This window comes from Aquarana catesbeiana, linkage group LG03 (genome assembly GCF_042186555.1).
Source record: "Aquarana catesbeiana isolate 2022-GZ linkage group LG03, ASM4218655v1, whole genome shotgun sequence".
Taxonomy (NCBI): Eukaryota; Metazoa; Chordata; class Amphibia; order Anura; family Ranidae; genus Aquarana; species Aquarana catesbeiana.
Window position 1 is genome coordinate 615,037,661 of NC_133326.1, and position 20,813 is coordinate 615,058,473.

Sequence of the window (20,813 nt, forward strand, 5' to 3'; positions counted from 1 at the left end):
TGGAAGCCCCAGGAAAGCAGTGACAGCACTCCGCTGGGGAGCTTTGTTTTCAGGTAAGTCTTTCATAATATGCTAGTATGCGATGCATACTAGCACATTAAGCTGTTAACTAGCAGGGAGAAGAATTTTTTGCGGTTTTCTACCGCTTTAATAGTTTATGTAATCTCAAAATAAATCTGTCCATCAAGCAGAGCTGGCTGTAGTCATACCCTTATGTACAGGTTGCTGTAGTAATATAGTAATATACCTTTAAAGCTGAACTGGAGGCAAACAGATAAATACATCATTTAGCTGTCCTACCAGCCAAAAGGGTTTGTAATTGCTTTCAGACAGTCATGTGATCCTGACATCCATGCCAGACAGCACATCAAAGTCATTGAACTTTATTTTTGCTTTCTTCATTTATAGTCTCTAAATGAGTCAACACGTTGGTATGTGTTAATGCCCTGTCAGACACTAGCTGGAGACATACTATTTGGTCTGAGTGTGTTATCTCACTATATTTATGATAGAGGACAGGAGGACAGGAGCCAATCATGGACCACAAGGGTGGAAAGAGGAAGCAGAATGGCAGCTGAACACAGAGGTGAGGAAGGAAGATAGAGGAGGCAGTACAATGGCTGGCTGAGGAGGACCAGTGGGCATAGAGCAGGCAGAGCAGAAGCTGATTATTGTATGGAGTGGAAGGATAAAAGAAGTGACAGCTGTCCATAAAAGACACAGAGAAGAGAGAGAAGGAGCTGACCAGGTAAGAAAGAGAGAAGTATGTGAGCTATTTAAGGGAGATTGAGAGCGAGACAACAAAAAGTAGATGATGGTGGCCAAGAGGAAGAGAGAAAAGACAAGAGGATATGATCAGGGCCAGGGGATAGAGGAGACTGAACATGAACTAATCGTGGACCATTGAGATAATAGGTAGATGTTGGCTGAGCATTGGTTGAGAACAAAGGGCCAAAAAGAAGGATGTAGAGCAAAAACCAATCATGGCTACGGAAATGAAGGTGTAGCGTGAAAACAGAGTGATGGAAGGGAAGGAGTAGAATCAGATCATGTTCATGCCACCAGAGGAACATGGTCATGGACTAGATAGTGAAGAGAAAGGAAGCAGATAAGGAGCTAATGGGGCTGATGGTCTTGTATAATTTGTTATTTCTCTTGACGTGTGAAGGCAGCCGTTGGCACCAGATATAAAAGTGAATAGTCTTAGTGGGAAGGGGCAAAATGTCTTCATATTTAGGGAATGTCAGATGGTATTTAATATCTGCTTGGGAGTTTGTCTCCACTATGGCAGCCAGGGGACAGCACACTATGGAAAGGATAGCATTGTGGAGAATGAGAAGGATATAATGCCAGAGGCACTGGGTCTCAAAAGCTGCAACAAGACAACACCTTCAGGGCTCATAGTTAAAGTCCATCACTGGTTCTATTTCTGGGTACAGGGGACCAGTATTGCAGATGTGCTCACACTGGAGGTCCCCTAGTGCTAACATAATTATCTGCAGACTTTCTTCTGGATCCTGGATTCTTCTCAACACTGGTGCTGGACAGCCAAGAGGAATTGTTTACATTATACAAGCAGTGAAGTGGAAGGGGCCTTTACAATATAAATGGAGGGATTACCAAAGATCGGCACATGGAGATAAATGCACCAATTTTCTTAATGCACACTTATTTTGAGTAATATGCACCAAAAGATTAAAACTGTCTCAGGACAATTAATTTGTTTGTTGTATGTTATTGGTGCTCTGTCCATTCATACACATTCACCTCTGCCCTCCTTCCTGCTCCTTACTGTCTAACCATCCTCATTACAGCCACCCACCCAACAAATTTTGGCCAGTTTATCAGCTATAGCAGGGGTCCCCAACCTTAGGCTATGGACTGGTACTGGTCTGTGGCCTGTCAGGAACTGGATCATTCAGCAATTTACAACATGGGAACTGAGATCTACCATTTCGCTTTACCGCTCTGACAGCTGACAGTTGCTGGCGGCTAGTGTAGGGGGCAGTGTGGTGCACAATTCAGTGAATCACATGGCTCCTTTTTTTTTTTTTTGTACAAACTTTGTTTGAAATGTACAAAACATACACTTCATTCAGAGTAACGTACAGCAATGCGATGAGGGGGGATACCAGGGAATGCAATGCATACATAGCAACAGCATGCATGGAAAGGTGTGCAGTGTGAACAAGCCCTGAGTGAGAAGGACATCTCTTCCCATAAAACTACGTTTTCAAACTCTCTTTCATTACAGAAAATAAAAGCATTAATGTTTATCCACCAAAATGTGGTTTTGCACAAGATTTTAATGATGAAATGTAATAACAAGAAAATATTTATGATTATAGTAAAGCATGATTATTGTTATTTAATGATGGCATAAGTGGTGGCCTTAGGTGCTCTTATAATTCAGCATAATAGCAAACATATGTGCCTATAATATCTCATATCATATGGAAGGATAACTGGGGCTATTATACTTAAGCTGTTCCTTTTTAAGTCTAGAAACATTCATGTCTGTGTATAAACTGTAGCAATGAATTCATCTTGAGCTGGCCATACACGGTAAAACTAACCAACTCCTCTATCCACGCTATAAAGTCTGGATGGACAAATCTCCCACTGTGGTATTGTACCTGTACATCAGATGCAGCCGCTGTTCCGCAGGAAAATTTCCAGCAGGCTACTTTGACAAAAGTCGCTCTAATGATCAACTAAGTCAGGCCAGCATGGCGACCCACTGAGCAAATTTCAGACTCAAGAACTGGCTGAAATTTGAACTGTATATTTAGCTTATTTTCTGTCTTTTACTCTGTAAAATATGGCATCGAAAGATTTTTGTCATATTTGTTCCATAAGTTGGAAAAAATGGCTGTTATTCCTGCCAAAAATGTTCCTGTGCACTTTGTCTCTGGTGTCTGTTATCAGCTAACCTTGTTCCCAACTCTCTGTGGACTATATAACACTGTCCTCCTATGTTATGAAAAAGAGAAGGGGGAGGTGTTCTCTAGTCCTAAACACTTTCTGTCCTCTGCTGCTCCTTCATACATACAGTAGAGTGAGAGAGCGTTGTCACTCAGACAGGAAGTGTGTTACTGGCAGGAACACCAGCTGAAAATAAACAAAAAGAAAGCCTGTGAAAGGGAAATGAGAAAAGGAAAATGATTGCAGCAACTACATCTAAGGACTGGTGCAATACAATATATTACATTTGTGTTCTTTGGTTTAGATGCACTTTAAGTGCCTCTGTATCATGGTCCTATTACCAGAGTCAGCGACCAGCAGTCTTTGTTCAGTCAATAATGAGATATTCCATACATGAGACTGGAACATTCTCAGCAGTCTTTGTTCAGTCAATAACGTTCTGTAGCAGGAAAAAAAGTCTTTCCTCTTTAGTTGTCCAGAACTCCACGTAATGTAATGTTGTCATATTCCCTTTCACCTCTCTCCTGTGTTCCCCACTCATCTTCATCGTCCTGATCTCTTCCACCTTGCATTTTTCCTCCACTTCTGGGCACAGCATAATCATCCCATCCTGGTAAATAGGGAAATTCATAGCCCATTTCATGAGGATCAGTACCTTGAATTTTCCAGGCATCCATTCTAATGCCCTCTGGCTCATCATACACTGGATTAATAGGGACTTCTGGCTCATCATAGATATGTTCAGGCTTCTGAGGCTTTCTCGGCTTCTTCTGTGCTGATGGACCAAGAAGACCACCAAATCCTGTAGCTAAGAGGTTTTGAGCCACTTTATCAAAAGGAATAGCGTACTCACTCTCTGGAATTGTAAGGTTAGTGGTCGCCTTGTTCTGAGGACACGGGGGTAGGAGTGAAGCAGGCATAGTCAGAGAAACAGAACGGACAGGTTGCCTTGGCACAGCGGAAATATCCTCATGGTATTCATGGCCAGTTGGCGAAGAGGCCTCATTGTGACCAGCTTTAATAGCACATTCAATGGCCTGGAAGATCTGACTTCCAAAGGATGTGTCAAATTCAAAGCTTCCCTCTCCAGAAGTACAACGACGACCAGCTTCAAATGAAAACATAGTCTGTTGGTGAAGAAAAAGGAATATGCTTAGTAACCTTGCTAGTGGATTTGATCTTTGACCCTCACCATAATTCCTACTTGAAAATAAAATTGTGCCCATTTTTTACTTCAGGAAAAAGAAACTTGAAATATCAAAAAGCCTAAATAGGATTTATTCACAGAATTGTTGATTTCTTTCTAATTATTTGAAATATGCAGGTTGCGAAAAGCTGGGCAATGGAAGGTTTATAAAGCATATAAATTATAAATACATCTTTTTTTGTAGTATTTCTTTATTAGGGCATTCATATAAAAAAGAACATTATAAGCTATCGAGGGCCTCAAATGCAGTACCTGACATCACCAAAGGGTCACACATAATGTTCAACATACAGTGGGGACGGAAAGTATTCAGACCCCCTTAAATGTTTCACTCTTTGTTATATTGCAGCCATTTGCTAAAATCATTTAAGTTCATTTTTTTTCCTCATTAATGTACACACAGCACCCCATATTGACAGAAAAACACAGAATTGTTGACATTTTAGCAGATTTATTAAAAAATAAAAAATAAAATATAACATGGTCCCAAGTATTCAGACCCTTTGCTGTGACACTCATATATTTAACTCAGGTGCTGTCCATTTCTTCTGATCATCATTGAGATGGTTCTACACCTTCATTTGAGTCCAGCTGTGTTTGATTATACTGATTGGACTTGATTAGGAAAGCCACACACCTGTCTATATAAGACCTTACAGCTCACAGTGCATGTCAGAGCAAATGAGAATCATGAGGTCAAAGGAATTGCCTGAAGAGCTCAGAGACAGAAATGTGGCAAGGCACAGATCTGGCCAAGGTTACAAAAAAATTTCTGCTGCACTTAAGGTTCCTAAGAGCACAGTGGCCTCCATAATCCTTAAATGGAAGACGTTTGGGATGACCAGAACCCTTCCTAGAGCTGGCCGTCTGGCCAAACTGAGCTATCGGGGGAGAAGAGCCTTGGTGAGAGAGGTAAAGAAGAACCCAAAGATCACTGTGGCTGAGCTGTAGAGATGCAGTCGGGAGATAGGAGAAAGTCAATCATCACTGCAGCCCTCCACCAGTGGGGGCTTTATGGCAGAGTGGCCCAACGGAAGCCTCTTCTCAGTGCAAGACACATGAAAGCCCACATGGAGTTTGCTAAAAAACACCTGAAGGACTCCAAGATGGTGAGAAATAAGATTCTCTGGTCTGATGAGACCAAGGTAGAACTTTTTGGCGTTAATTCTAAGCGGTATGTGTGGAGAAAACCAGGCACTGCTCATCACCTGTCCAATACAGTCCCAACAGTGAAGCATGGTGGTGGCAGCATCATGCTGTGGGGGTGTTTTTCAGCTGCAGGGACAGGACGAATGGTTGCAATCGAGGCAAAGATGAATGCGGCCAAGTACAGGGATATCCTGGATGAAAACCTTCTCCAGAGTGCTCAGGACCTCAGACTGGGTGAAGGTTTACCTTCCAACAAGACAATGACCCTAAGCACACAGCTAAAATAACGAAGGAGTGGCTTCACAACAACTCCGTGACTGTTCTTGAATGGCCCAGCCAGAGCCCTGACTTAAACCCAATTGAGCATCTCTGGAGAGACCTAAAAATGGCTGTAAACAAACGTTTACCATCCAACCTGACAGAACTGGAGAGGATCTGCAAGGAGGAATGGCAGAGGATCCCCAAATCCAGGTGTGAAAAACTTGTTGCATCTTTCCCAAAAAGACTCATAGCTGTATTAGATCAAAAGGGCTCTTCTACTAAATACTGAGCAAAGGGTCTGAATACTTAGGACCATGTGATATTTCAGTTTTTCTTTTTTAATAAACCTCAAAAATGTCAACAATTCTGTGTTTTTCTGTCAATATGGGGTGCTGTGTGTACATTAATGAGGAAAAAAAATGAACTTAAATGATTTTAGCAAATGGCTGCAATATAACAACGAGTGAAAAATTTTAGGGGGTCTGAATACTTTCTGTCCCCACTGTATGTAATGCTTGAGAAGACTGTCAGAAACTGCAGACCTAATAAAGGAAATAAGGGTCAGAGAGTGTGGACGTGCTACATTTTTGGCCGAGGATTGTTTTCAGAAAGCAATACAAAACTGGGATCATGTTACATTAGGCTAGTAGAGATCAATGCTTTTACCCTAATCAATTTTGCCACTACAGACTGCTGAGGTCTAAGGGCCGCACATCATATACCAAAAAATGGTGCAAGGAATAGTCCCTCCCCTATTCTCTTCTTCTATTGGACAGTTAGACATCACAAAAAAAATTCAAATTCCAACTGATCTGTACTACATGCGGCACCGCTGATCCCAGACACATTCTTGCACAAGGCACACAACAACTATACTTTTTAACTATAATCTGCTGTTTGTTTTTTAACTGCAATAATTCGTTTTTTTTTGTTATTAAGAACATATTTGTTTTTTTATGCAAAAAGGTAAATGCTTTTATTCTTAAAGTCAAACATAAGTCAAAAAATTAAGTCCTGATAGATCACTTCATGCAGGCCCCTTTTGCAGGTATACCTATGTAAAACATTACCCTCTTGCTGCCAGTCGTACGCATATATGTGGCCCCTTGCAGGTGGGCTTTAACATCGAGAGGTCACATATATGCGATTATGCGGCCCTATGTAAACATATTACTGTGCTGAGTGCGCACTACCTGCACGCACCCAGCACAGTAACAAGTGGGTACTGGAAAGCTCCCAATGCATACTTTGGAACTTTCCAATCATGTGACTGTTGTGACTTTCAATCACAGCGGTCACATGATTGGATTTCCTGACTCCGCCTCTTAACATTTATAACCTCCTAAAGGGCCAGGCAGCAGCAAGGGGTTAAAAATATGTGCGAAACTGTTTAAAATCCAGTAATACACTGTCTCACCCTGCTCACGGTCAGTTGCTCTCCATTTTTTGGCATTGTGCCTAAAATCAGAGCCACTAGAAGCCAATCTGCTGACAGCCTAAAGATTTACTGCTGCTCAGGGTCTCTGGGCTTCAGCAAAATGGCAGTCTCTGGCAAGAAGAAACAGGTGCAATGCTGGGGTTAATTTGCAGCGCACACTAATTTTGTTTGCATAATTATTATTGTGGAATGTATGTTCTATGTTAACCTCTTAAGGACCGGAAGATTTTCCCCCTTAATGACCAGGCCATTTTTTGAGATACGGCACTGCGTCGCTTTAACTGACAATTGCGCAGTCGTGCGACGCTGTACCCAAACAAAACTGACGTCCTTTTTTTCCCATAAATAGTGCTTTCTTTTGGTGGTATTTGATAACCTTCTGCTAGAAGCAAAAAAAGAGCGCCAATTTTGAAAAAAAAAATTTTTTTACTTTTTGCTATAATAAATATCCACAAAAAAACCAAAACAAATTTCTTCATCAGTTTAGGCCAATATGTAGTCTTCTACATATTTTTGGTAAAAAAAATCGCAATAAGTGTATATTGATTGATTTGCGCAAAAGTTATAGCGTCTAAAAAATAGGGGATATATTTATGGCATTTTTACTATGAATTTTTTTTTTTTTACTAGTAATGGCGGCAATCTGCGATTCTTATCGGGACTGCGACATTATGGCGGACACATCGGACACTTTTGACACGCACGCGCCCCCTAAAGCCCTTAAGCGGCCGCCGTACAGCCGTCGTGCAGAAGAGCCAACCTGTCGGCGGCTGGTCGCCAACTAGTTAAAGAACATTTTTTTGATCAAGTTGTTATGGGTAAAGTTCCACTTTAAAAGGAATGTCTCAAAGTAAATTACCGGTAGATATTGGCTATAATCATATTTAACAGTGACACTGACCTGAGGACATCAGCGCCACTCTCTGCACCATTAAATGGTGAATGCAGGGCACAATGATGACGCTCCCAAAGGAGACCATCACATGATGCTTATCCCACACTCGCCGAACAACTCCATCAAATCATCCCCCGCATCTGTTACCTTTTGTACCACAACCCCCTCCCTTTAGAATGTAAGCTCTACGAGCAGGGCCCTCCTGTCCCTTCTGTATTGTACTGTAATTGTGCTGTCCCCCCTCTACATTGTAAAGCGCTGCGTAAACTGTTTGCGCTATATAAATTGTTATTAATAATAATAATAATAATAATGATGATGCTCTGTACTCACACTATGTTCTCATTCTTCCAGGTTGAGTGATGCTCGGTATCATTCAACCCTGAAGCTGGCCCTACATGGAAAATGTAGTATGGGTAGGCTGGATGTACAGAAGACGTTCAACAGATTGACTTCTGTACAACTACCCTGTCGGGTTTCTCCGGCTAGGTACTGTAGTTGTACCCTATTAGCAGTCTCCTTGCTGTCACAATGGGGGAATCAGCCAATTTTTTTCATTCAACCCGCTGGTCGAACGAAAAAAAAAAAAAAGAATAACGTATGGGCTGCATAACGACGGAGGTCATCTTGTAAAACAAAACAAAAAAAAAAAACAAAAAAAAGAATGTAGCTGTTTTAAAAATAGTGAACTATTTACCTTGTCTCTGCCAAATCTTCTTAGATATGGGTAAGGCCAGCTAAAAAGGAGACTGCCCGTCTGACGATCTCGCAGCAACAGGCATTTGCTTTCTGCTACAAGTGTGTACACCCCGGACAGACCACACCGAATGGAAGCTTCCGTCTGTCTCACCCGCACCGCAAACTGACCTGTGAAAGCAGAAAGCTTGCGGGTAACTTCAAGTTAGCCTATATAAAAAAGCAATGGGAAACATTCACGGCACTTATACTGATAATGTTTATGAAATATTTGGGGAGGCTGGATGTCATATCGCTGGAGGAGGGTACTTTAGGATGTAAGTGCTCCATAATGTGCACATAGGCTGTTCAGGGTCTGTCTACTGTAATCATGATCAGTGCACATTTCGTGTCCCCTATGCTAACATCCCTTTAAAGCTGAACTCAAGCTTTAAAGTGTTTGTAAACCCTTACAGACCACTTTTACCTACAGGTAAGCCTAGATTAAGGCTTACCTGTAGGTGCAAGAAATATCTCCTAAACCTACACGGTTTAGGAGATATTTGCAAAAGACAGGCACCAATGTCTAGGGCGCATGCGCTGTAGACAATGGCGCGCAGATGCACTGAGCGTGCCGTTTTTAACGGCGATCGTGCCGTTAGTGGCGGCTCCCGCGCGCATGCGCGGGAGTGACGCCATCGCGGCTCCGGCCAATCGCAGCGCCAGAGCCGCGATACCCGGAAGGAATGATGCATAGTAGCCCATTATGCTTTACCTTTGCAGGGAAACAAAGAGGAAGTAAAACCCATCAGGGTTTACTTCCTCTTTAAAGGGAGTTGTACTGCACACTGTTCTGCAAGTCAGGTATCCATGCAAAAAAAGGAGAAAGCCTAGTGCCATGGAATTTGGCTAAAACATTGTTTTATTATTGCAGGTGAACAACAGTCAAAAAACCCAACGCGTTTCGGCCATCAGACCTTAATTATGGCTAACCAATAAGTGACACACAACATTGTGATAAACATTGTGATATATGTTTTTATATACTCTTATGTACAATGTATGCTGATAGTGCCCTTTTTGTATTTTTTGATACTTGCTGCCACCCCTTCTTTGGGTCATGTGACCCTTTGGGGTTGACCTTGTGATTTGGTCTACACTATTTAAGCTGTTTTGTGTCACTTATTTGTTAGCCATGATTAAGGCGTGATGGCCAAAACGCATTGGCTTCTTTTTTGACTGTTGTTCACCTGCAATAATAAAACAATGTTTTAGCCGACTTCCATGCCACCAGCCTTTCTCCCTTTTGTGCAAGGATTATACATGGAGGTTGGCACATACTTCCCAGGCTGAGTGTTGTGTTCTTGAGGCTCACCAGGCATTACACAGGAGGTATTAGCTCGGATGCGCCTGTTCCTGGCTCGAGGATGTCCAGCATCATCTAGCTCTTTCCTCCCCGCTTTAAGCTGGCCATTCATTGAGCAAATTTTTGTTCCTGAAGAGCCAGATGAAATTCACTTCATGCCGGCACTCTTCCTTCCAAAATCCTTTGATTGAAAAAAAATTTATTTTTTCAATCAATGGAGATGGACAGAATATTGTAGGAATTTTGTCCAATCAGATGCAGCCCCTGTTTGAGTGTTCTTAGAGCTGCCAGTGCTGGCTGTCAGAACACAGTAGCCAATGCTGTTGATTTTTCATCTGAGGAATCTGAGTTAGATTTTTTTTTATTTAGCATGTAGGCTGAACGAAAAAAAAAAACCTATCAATGTATGTATCTTTACTGTGTATGGCCAACCTTTTCATTCATTGAAATTCTGTGCTTTTATTCATGGAGGCTCAGTATCACGAGTGGGCATTACCTGTGGGCTCCTGACATGAGTACTGAGGCAGGGTGCTGTGATGTTTTCAGCAAGTTAAGTAAAAGACCCTGCCAGCCTCTCCCACCCGCCATGATGTGCCTGCTCTGCAGAGACAAGCACAAAGACCCAGTGATATTACTAGCTGAAAAATAAGGTATACAATAAAAACAAAAAGGTTTTATTTGAAAAATTCATTACTATGTTGAAAAGAGGGGAAAGAAGGTATCAGGGAAGACAAAATATAATATAAATATAATATAATATAATCCTTAGCTTTAAATGCATAGCACCCTTTGGCAAGTATTTCATAGAAGTAAATTTAAAGACATTGCTGGAGAATGCAAAATTTGACATAAAGTTTTGTGCAGCTTTTGCGGGAGAAGCCAAGTGCCAATTACACAAATAGGTGGATTCAGATTCAGTTTAAACATTTTATGTTGGCATAGTGGGAAAAAAAAAAAAGATTTTGAAATATACTGTATTTCGTTGGCTTTAGAAAATTCAAACTCCAGACTTCAATTGAAACGAAAAGCTAACGTTAAATTACAAAATGACTTTTGTAGCAATATAAATTATATTTTGTAATGAAAGTGAAGCTTTCCTTTGATGTGTCCAGCTCTCATTTCTATAAGAAGGAATCATTCTTACCTGGTGAGGCCTCATGGCTTGAGCTGTATAGGGAGTTTTCCTGCAGCTGTAGTCCTTCTGAAAGCAAGGGCTGACTGCCTGATCTCTCAAGAATCCGCCGTTCCTGGAATCAAAGACAGCTATGTAACTGCAGAAAATTGTGTTTGTTTAACTGCACCTTGAGAACAAAAGTTTTTCCACAATGGTAATAATTTATAAAATATTGGGATTCTTTCTGTGTTGTACCACCAATGAGGATTTAACCACTTCAGCCCCGGAAGGATTTACCCCCTTCCTGACCAGAGCACTTTTTGCGATTCGGCACTGAGTCGCTTTAACTGACTATTGCGCGGTCATGTGATGTTGTAACCAAACAAAATTGACGTCCTTTTTTTCTCACAAATAGAGCTTTCTTTTGGTGGTATTTGATCGCCTCTGCTCTTTTTATTTTTTGCGCTATAAACAAAAAAACAGGGACAATTTTGAAAAAAACACATTATTTTTTACTTTTTTGCTATAAAAAAAATCCCCCAAAAATATATAAGAAAAAATAATTTTTTCCTCAGTTTAGGCTGATATGTATTCTTCTACATATTTTTGGTAAAAAAAAAAAACGCAATAAGCGTATATTGATTGGTTTGCGCAAAAGTTATAGCGTCTACAAAATAGGGGATAGATTTATAGCATTTTTTTTTTTTTTACTAGTAATGGCAGCGATCGGACAATTTTGACACATTTTTGGGACCATTGGCTAATCAATGGTATAAAATTGCATTGATTACTGTAACAATTTCACTGGCAGTGAAGGGGTTAATGCTAGGGGGCGATAGAGGGGTTAACTGTGTTCCCTGGGAAGTGATTCTTACTGAAGGTGGAGGGGACTGACTGGAGGAAATGATGGATCGTGGTTCCTAGCTAATAGGAACACACGATCTGTCACTCCTGTCAGAACAGGGAAGTGTGTGTTTACACACACTTGTCCCTGTTCTGTGTCTCCTGCTCATGATCGCTCGTGGCCCGGCGGTCATCGTGACCGTCGGCCACGAGCATCGGCACCCCCGCTGTGCAGCGGGTGCGTGCGCGTGCCTCCGGTGATGCGGGCGCGCCTGCTTTCCCATCGTATAGCTACGATGGCTCGCGCAGGGGAGTCAACCTGCCGCAGTATAACTGCGGCAATTGGTCGGGAAGCGGTTAAACCCAACTCTGGGCTTGGATTCCCCTTTGCTTGCATCCCACTCGCCTTGAAGCACCCCACATCCCTTACAAAAATCAGTATACATACCTTTTTCTTCAGGTGTCTTCAGTCCAGTTATGTCACAGGTCCTCTTAACCTGCTACTTTAGGCAGATCCTAAATGCTGCACAAAGTGGTGGTGCAAGGCGACGCTTAGAGCCTTGACACTCTGGGCTCATAGGAAGCAGTTGATTGATGCTGGGCATCATTCAACCCAAAAGCAGAGCGGCGCAGTACCTCTGGGTGGGTGTATATTGCAGCCAGAATTGCCTTTTTATTTTTATGAGCTGCTGGAGTGTTGTATTTTGATGCAAATTGCCCACGTTGGAATTGAGTCCTAAGCTGTCATTTTTCCAAATAGGCAGAAAAGTGGCTTTGTGTTGAGCACTTCCACTTTGCAGCATTAGGGTCCTTGGTTGAATCCCATCCAGGAGACTACTCGCATTGAGTTTGCTTTCAGTCCCCGGAAAGAAAAGCACTATAGAAAAAAAAAAATGTAAAAAAATCAAATGTAGAAAAAGAGTTGGTTGGTATTTAATCAGATGCAAACTATCAGATAATTACGTTTATTGAAAATGTAAAATTATTAAAATGTTCAAACTAGCAAAACTCTCCAACAAGTTCAAATAGTTGTTTGTGACTTTAACAGCATTTTGAATCAAAGCTAAAACTTGCCATAGATGAGTATTTTTTTTTTCTAATTTTGGTGTGGGGTTCCCAAATGGCCTGGTATGGGTTGGGGAGGGGGGGCCCACGCTGTTTAAAAAAAATTAAAAATTCTGTTGCCGGCAATGGTATTGTATTGCCGGAAATTTAACTGTTTGCCGACCAGCCACCGTGATTATACTGTGGCAGGTCGCCACGATCCCGTGAGCTGACATAGCTGTACGTCGACTCCTTTAAGCGGGATAGCAGGCGCACATGTGCCCGCTGCACTGCGGGGGTGCCGATGCTCGTGGCCATTTTTATATTAGCAATCATTAAAAGACAATACCAAGTAGCAGCTTATTGCTTTGCTGCTTAATTAGGGCCTACAATAGAAGTTGTGGGGTTAACAGTGGTATAGTATTCATACAAGTAATGGGAAAATTGAACTTCGGTTAATAACATTTAAAAAATAAAATGAACAAAAAAATATATTTAAAATTGCCCCTTAATAAGGTTTTATTGGCATATCTAAATATATTTGCTTTTCCAGACTACGGCATTTTTTTTAGATTGCTTCCTTTTGATCATCTGTATTTAAGCTTTCAAAACTCTGTAAACACTTATTGTTACAGGAAAGAAAAAACAGCTTATATTGATTCAGTCTAAACTGCGTAGTCCAATCTTGTCATTCAGGGGGATTGTCATCGGGCCGGAGGGAATTGCCTGCTGATTTTAGCAGTAAAATACAAATAATATTTGCAAAAATCTGCTATGTAAGCGCGCAGACATGCAGACAGGATTTACTTTTGTTGTCTGACTTTGTATTAATGGTGCAATATTGATAAGGTCCAAGAAAGAATAAAATAATCATATCACATTTTACAGATGTGAGAACATTTTTGCACAGTATAGTCAAGTGTAACAGATAACAGTGTAGTATGTTTGGATGCATAGGCAATTAAATATTATTTTTTTTTTTTTTCAAATATAATTTTTATTGAATCCCAGAAAGGGCAAAAGTAAGTCATTACATCCATAAATGACATTGGAAACATCAATCATATAACTTACATGTCCAGCAAATAAACCGTTGTCTGAGATACAGAAGTCTCAAGTAAATAACAATAAAGAGTATCTTCTTTTAGTTAGTTTGTCACAAAATTTAAAGTGGTCGTATACCCTCATTTTTAAATTTTACCTACAGGTAAGCCTATAATAAGGCTTACCTGTAGGTAAAATGAATGTCTCCTAAACCTGTAGGGTTTAGGAGATAATCACTTTGCATGCAGCCGCTGACGTCAGCGGCGCAAGCACTCAGAATGACCAGCTGAAGGTCCGGCAGATGCATCTGCCGGACCTTACCCGGAAGAAGACTCCCACACGCATGCGCGGGAGTGACGTCATTGGCGTTGTGAGTGGCCGGAGCCGCGAACCCGGGAGAAACGCCAAGGGCAAAATGTCAGCTCCCTCGGTGTGGACCAGCCTGCGATACGGGGGCTTCGATCTAAGGTAACTCTTTCATATTGAGCTAGCAAGCGTTTTTTTTTTTTTTCTTTTTTTTTTTTTTTTTTTTAGATGTATGGGTATACAAACGCTTTAGGGTTGAACTACTGAGTAAGGTATGGGGTTGCCCAATGCTATTTTCCAATATTCAGAAACCAGAGTAGAGAAGAGGTGCTTAGATCATGAGAGGAAAAGTAGAGAAGAGAGAGAAAAAAAAGGGGGGGAAGCAAGGGGGAGGGAGAGAGATTTGAGATGGTGAGCGTTGACAACAGTGGTAGTCATTCAATAGGGCTTGTTAGAGGATTTATGATCTGAAAAGGCCCGTTCCCTCTTCAGAGAGGGCAAATGGGTTCCAGAGTCTCCAGGTCTTAGAATTTTTTTACGTTTATGTTGTGCTGTAAGTATCAAGCCCTCCATTTTATTGGTATCCTCTACCTTGTGAAGCCAAGTAGCAATATTCGGTGGTAGTTGTTTTTTCCATTGAAGAGGGATACAGGACTTGGTGGCATTTAAGAGGTGTCATACAACTGATTTTTTATACATTTTTGCGGGAATGGAGGAAGTGTGTAGCAGAAAGCTGGATCATTAGAAATCTTGTATTCTGTGAATTTCTGAGAATTTTTTTCGGACTTACGCCCAAAAGTGTGTCAACTTAGGGCAGGATCAAAATATGTGGAGCAGCGTTCCTCTGCCCTCCTGACATCTCCAACAACGGTCAGTTTTATTTGGATAGCATTTATGTAATATATGAGGAGTAAGGTACCATCTTGTCAAAATTTTATAGTTGGTCTCTTGGATTTCTGTACAGATTTATGATTTGAGGAAGAATTTGTTAATATGTTGTTGTTGGGCTGACGTGAATGTACGATTCAAATCAGTTTCCCATCTTCTCATATATACTAGATGCGGCTGTTCGGAGGGAGTATTCAAAAGATTATAGGTTTTAGATAAAACTTGTGGTAGGGTCCCATCATCTGAGTAGTACTCCTCAAAAGTTGTTAATTGGTGACCAAAACACTGAGGATTTGGAAAAGAATTTAGAAAATGGTGTAACTGGAGGGCGTTCCAAAAAGAAAGCTTAAAGGAGACTGTGTCGCTTACCAACGATGTTATAGAAGGCCATCGATCCGCCACTAAAAATTAGCTGCCTGGTCATGACCTGATTGGTGTAAGATCCTGAACATATGAGGTCTGAGGCCAGGAGAAATTTGTGGGTTCCCTAAAATAGGGAATAAGGGGGAGCCTCGAGTAGAGAGGGAAGTTTGCATACAGACCCATGAGCATATACGAAGTGTTGTGCCTAGTAAAGGGTGTGATATTAGCGCTGGTGGTAAGTGATTGTAGCACCACAAAGCACCATTTAACAGAATGTCCATTTGCACCTGTTCTAATTGTGCCCAGAGTTTAGAACTATGATGACAGTGGCAATCGATAAATCTACCAAGATGGGTCATCTGGTAATACTCCCGGATACCAGGAAGTGCCAATCTGCCATATTGTTTGAGTAGTGAGAGTTGATGGTGGGGAAGGCAAGGTTTTTGTGTGCCCAAATAAACCCAATAAAAAGGGAATGTACCTGTCGAAAGTAAGGAGAAGGTATCCTGATTGGTAAGGCTTGGAATAGGTGAAACGTATTTCTGTAGGATACACATTTTAAATAGATTACATCTGCCAAACCAGGAGTGTAAGCCTTTATGCCAATTCTCCAACAGGATACAGGTTTTAGTCAGCAAGGGTGGAAAATTAGGTTCAAAAGTACGGGATAAGTCAGAGGGGTTATATGTGCCTAAATATTTTAATGCTGAGTCCGTCCATTTGAATTTAAAACTGGATTTTAAAGTCGGTAAATCGTCCGCATACGCTGATATTTTGTATTGGGTACCATCAACTGATAGTCCCTAGATATCTGGGTTTAGTTGGATTTTGCAGAGAAAGGGATCCAGAGATAAAGCAAAGAGAAGAGGGGATAGTGGACACCCCTGTCTTGTTCTGTTTGTAATAGGGAAAGGGTTGGAGAGTATTCTGTTGGCCTTGACTTGAGCAGTCGGTTTGAAATAGATTTTGACGATCCATTATATCGTGGTTTCCCCTAAGCCAATATGTCGAAGAACTGAGAATATAAATTTCCAATTTACACAATCAAACGCCTTCTGAGCATCTGTGCCAAGAAAAACACAAGGTGTATGAGTCGTGTTGGCTACATAAAGCAGATTGAGTACTTTGGCCGTATTATTCCTTGCTTCCGTAGAAGGGATGAATCCCACGTGGTCTAGATGAACTAGCTCTTGTTGGTGTTGTGCTAGACGGGTTGCTAAGATCTTAGTGAACAGCTTGAGGTCAAGGGGTGAAATGGGTCTGTAGCTGCCACTGGAGGTTGGATCCTTACCTTCCATGGGAATAACAGAGATATGCGCTTTCAAGGTTTCTCTAAAAAAGACTGTGTCTGACCCGACCGCATTAAATAATTTCACCATATAAGGGCCAAGGATTGGAAGAAGAGTTTTATAGTATTGTAGTTAAAGCCATCAAGGCCTGGGGCTTTACCTGTTTTTCGCTGTACTGACTGTCTGCTGTAGTTCTTCTAGCTTTATGGGGGCTTCCAATTCTTCCCAAATTTCGAGTGGAAGCTTAGGGAGCTGGGACGATGAGATATAGTCTTCTATTTGAGTTTGGGGAGGAGATTGATCTGGTAGGTTATAAAGTCCCTGAATTCTTGTACAATCTGTTTGGGCAATACTGCTTTTTGACCATTCGGTGGCAAAATGTGAGGTATGTACGTTGTCAGTTTATGCTCTGTGATCGATCTAGCCAGCGCTTTCTCACCGGATTCATAACTCATTTTGTGACAGAATTGCAAGGCCACTTTGGCTTTATATTGTAATAGGTCGGTGATTTTTCTACGAAGGGACATAAGTTCTAGAGAGGGAGTGAGGGCATGTTTGTGCTGGGATTCAACATTGTAAATTTTGGAAAGGAGCATAGCAAGCTGTTTCCCATGTTCCTTTTTAATCCGTGAACTGTGCTTAATAAGTATACCTCTGATAACTGCTTTATGGGCCTCCTACAAAATCCCTGGGTCACAATCCAAATGATCATTCGTTTGGAAGTAAAACTTAAACTGTCTAGTTACCTCTTCTAGTGCCTATAGACTTTCATTCAACCTCCAAAAAGGAGTCCTGGAGGAAGGTACGTCCGAGAGTGCATAAGTCAGTACAATGGGAGTGTGGTCAGACCACGTTATTTCACCAATGGAAGAGTCACATACAGCATGAAGTTGTCCATGAGGGACCAGGAAGTAATCTATCCTTGTGTAGACTTTATGGGGGGAAGAGTAGAACGTGTAATCTCTCTCTCCCGAGTGTTGCAATCGCTAAATATTTACTAGTTGAGCTCCATGTAGGGATTGTGCTATCCATTTGTGGCAGCCAGGAGGGACAGAGGAAGAGCCTGAAGAAGTGTCTACTGCAGGAATCAGGGGGGCATTGAAGTCTCCACCCAAAATCAACTGACCCTCCGAAAATTCCAGAAGTCTGTCTAGAGTATAAGATATCCTAATAATCACTGGGTGCATAGATAGTTGCTAATGTCACTTGTAAGTCACCGATTAAATCCTTAACAAACACAAAACAACCATCTGAGTCTACAAGAGTGTCGTGGCAAGTCCATGGTAGTCTACTAGATAGTAGTATGGAGACTCCTTTGGATTTAGTGATCTTGTTAGTAGAATGATAGGTCAGAGGATAAAATCTGTTTCTGAGAATAGGAAGTTTATGATCCCCAAAGTAAGTCTCTTGGATAAATGCTATATCAGCATAGAAGTGTTTCAGATAATTTAAAAGTATTCATCTTTTCTCGGGTATGTTAGGCCCTTTGCGTTCAGTGATATGATCTTTACATTATCCATCGCCAACTCAGGAGGGGGGAGGGATAAGAAAAGAGTTTAATAATGGAAGATAGAAAAAAAGAGTGAAAGAGTGGCTATCAAACCGTCAGTCACTACCCTTCGGTACCCATCCCAACCACCCCCGCAAAGATGAAAGAATAATAAAACAGCTAAGAAGAAAAATAACAAACAATGCATTTCCTATAAACAAGAATCACTGATGTCCATGTCCTATCCACACAAGCTCCTCCCTCCCAATAGTTAAGGAGGAGAGGGCCCTCGAGCAATGCGAGACGGACGCCAGATGGCACAATGGCACATGTCATTACAGGGCGATATGAGTGGGAAATTCCAAACAGCTATCCCATTAGGCTCCATTCACACCTATGCAGTTTTAGTGCTTTTTGCATTTTGCAGATTTGCACTACAGTCCATTTAACATTGTTTCCTATGGAACACGATCTGTAGTGCAAATCTGCAAAATGCAAAAAGCACAAAAATGCATAGGTGTGAATCCAGCCTTAGGGAGTCTTTTGTTACATAATATATCATATTGACTAAAATCACATGTGCATGAGTAAATGCATTACCATAGACATAGCAATTAGTAGAACCCTGCATATGTCAAATTGGAGAGTATTCCACAGGAGTTCTCCACCCACCGCCCCTATCACCCCCGACTCATATTTCGGGAGGTGCCGTTATACAAATGGCCACCAGAGAGATAAGGAGAGGCTCAGGGCAATGAGAGCGCCGCATTGGGAGGACCCAAGAATCTGAGCCCTCTAATATAAAGAGAGGGTAGCTCACCCTTAAGGCATGGTCTGTACCCAGATCAAGTGTTCCCACATGGCCCAGGACAGTCCAAACCCCCCGTGGATTCAGGAGGGAGGAGAAGGCGGAGGAACACCCCATCCACCACAAGGCTCTCAGGAGTATCATATTAAGGCATGGTCATTTCTCATACAAATGGGTACACTAGTTTTAAACTGCACACTGGTGATATAAGTTGGGGGTGCAGTCAGGAACTTAAAAAGAAAAACATAATGAAATGAAACAGAACTTCATTCAAGTGGGTCTGAACAGCAACAGCCAAAATATTAAGGCATATCAATGAAGATGCCTTCTATGGTGTGCGGCTGTCCAGGATCCTCTTTTTTCCTCAAGCTTGTGCAGAGCCAGCACCTGTGAGTTCTATGAGGGTGGGTGTTTTGTTACAGATTTGGGAGATTGGAGCTGCAATCTTTTGCTTTACAAAATATTAAGGCACTAAGACTTTCAGTCTTCATTAGGAATGAGGTAGAGAAACGGCAGTCCTGCAGCAAACAGGCGATGCATAAGCATTAGCGATACTACCTATCTCCTCATAGGAAAGCAGACAGGGATTCCACGCACCTTCCCAAGGAAGGAAAAATATTAAGGCACAAAGCCCATTAAAGTACCGATTTGTAAACATATGGCAACTTCAGGGTCATTTGGACAGTCAAATGGGGAAAGAGCGGACAGAGCCAGTATGGTAAAGTGCCAGAAAGCTGTGTGGAAGCTGTGAGGCATTTAGGTGGGTAAATCACAGTAAGTGCAAGCGGTGAGGAGAATAGGTTTAAGATAGCATATGCCGTTTAGAAGTCATGTGAATCCTCCGGGGTGCCGACGAACCCAGACGGCCAGTCGGCTGCAGAAGAAACAGCAGCCAGTTCGGGACTGATATAGGGTCAGTCTCCATGAACGTGAAAAGAGCCGGGAGGTCTCCAGGTGTATGGAGGGTGAATGACCATTGATCTTTTTTGAACATGGCGGAGAGGGGGAAACCCAATCTGTAGGTAATACCCAACTGCCGGGCTAGATCCAAGACAGGGTGTAGTAGGGCTCGGCGTTGCAGGGTCTCCCTGGAGAGGTCCGGAAGAGTCTTGACAGATGCCCCATCGAAATCAACGTCTCCGACTTCCCATGCCCTGCGTAGAATATTCTCCTTATGGGTGTAGTGGTGTATCCGACAGACATCTAGTGGTCTGTTGGGGTCTGTGGAGCGGGGGCCCAGAGCCCGATGGATCCATTCAAATTCCAGGCTTGTGGGGAGGGAATTGCCTGCGACTTTACGAAAGATTGCAGCCGCTGTCTCTGAAAGGTCTTCCATTCCCGTTGCTTCTGGCAGTCCCCGCAGCCACAGGTTGTTGCGCCGGCTCCTGTCCTCCATATCCTCCATGTGCAGCTGTAGGGCTACAGTGGCATCAACATGGGAGTCTTGAAGAGACTCCAGGGCATATACCTGCTGTTCCAGGGTCGACATGGAGGATTCTCCTGACTTACGCTGATCCGACAGGGACTGTACATCCTGTTTGACCTCCTGAAACTCCTGACGGTGAGTTTCCTACAGACGGTTGATGAGAGTTTCTATGTCAGCTTTAGTCAGGAGGGCCTGGAAGAGTGATCGCAGCTCTGCATCCACTTGTAGGGTGAGAGGATGGGAAGAGGAACCCCGTGGATCCAAGCGGAAAGCTGCAGGGGTG

At 42.2% G+C, this 20,813-nt stretch overlaps 1 protein-coding gene across 1 annotated transcript in view; it reads right to left on the reverse strand.

Annotated features, from left to right (window-relative positions):
* Positions 1 to 2,266: 2,266 nt before the first annotated feature.
* The window catches only part of DOK2 (docking protein 2), a 62,453-nt gene continuing 43,906 nt past the window's right edge, over positions 2,267 to 20,813 (reverse strand). The window contains exons 3-5 of the mRNA XM_073622258.1: positions 11,061 to 11,163; positions 8,573 to 8,742; positions 2,267 to 4,052 (exon numbers count right to left, since the gene is read on the reverse strand). Coding sequence (XP_073478359.1) covers positions 3,393 to 4,052; positions 8,573 to 8,742; positions 11,061 to 11,163 — 933 coding nt within the window. The 3' untranslated portion in view covers positions 2,267 to 3,392. The remainder of the gene's footprint in view (positions 4,053 to 8,572; positions 8,743 to 11,060; positions 11,164 to 20,813) is intronic.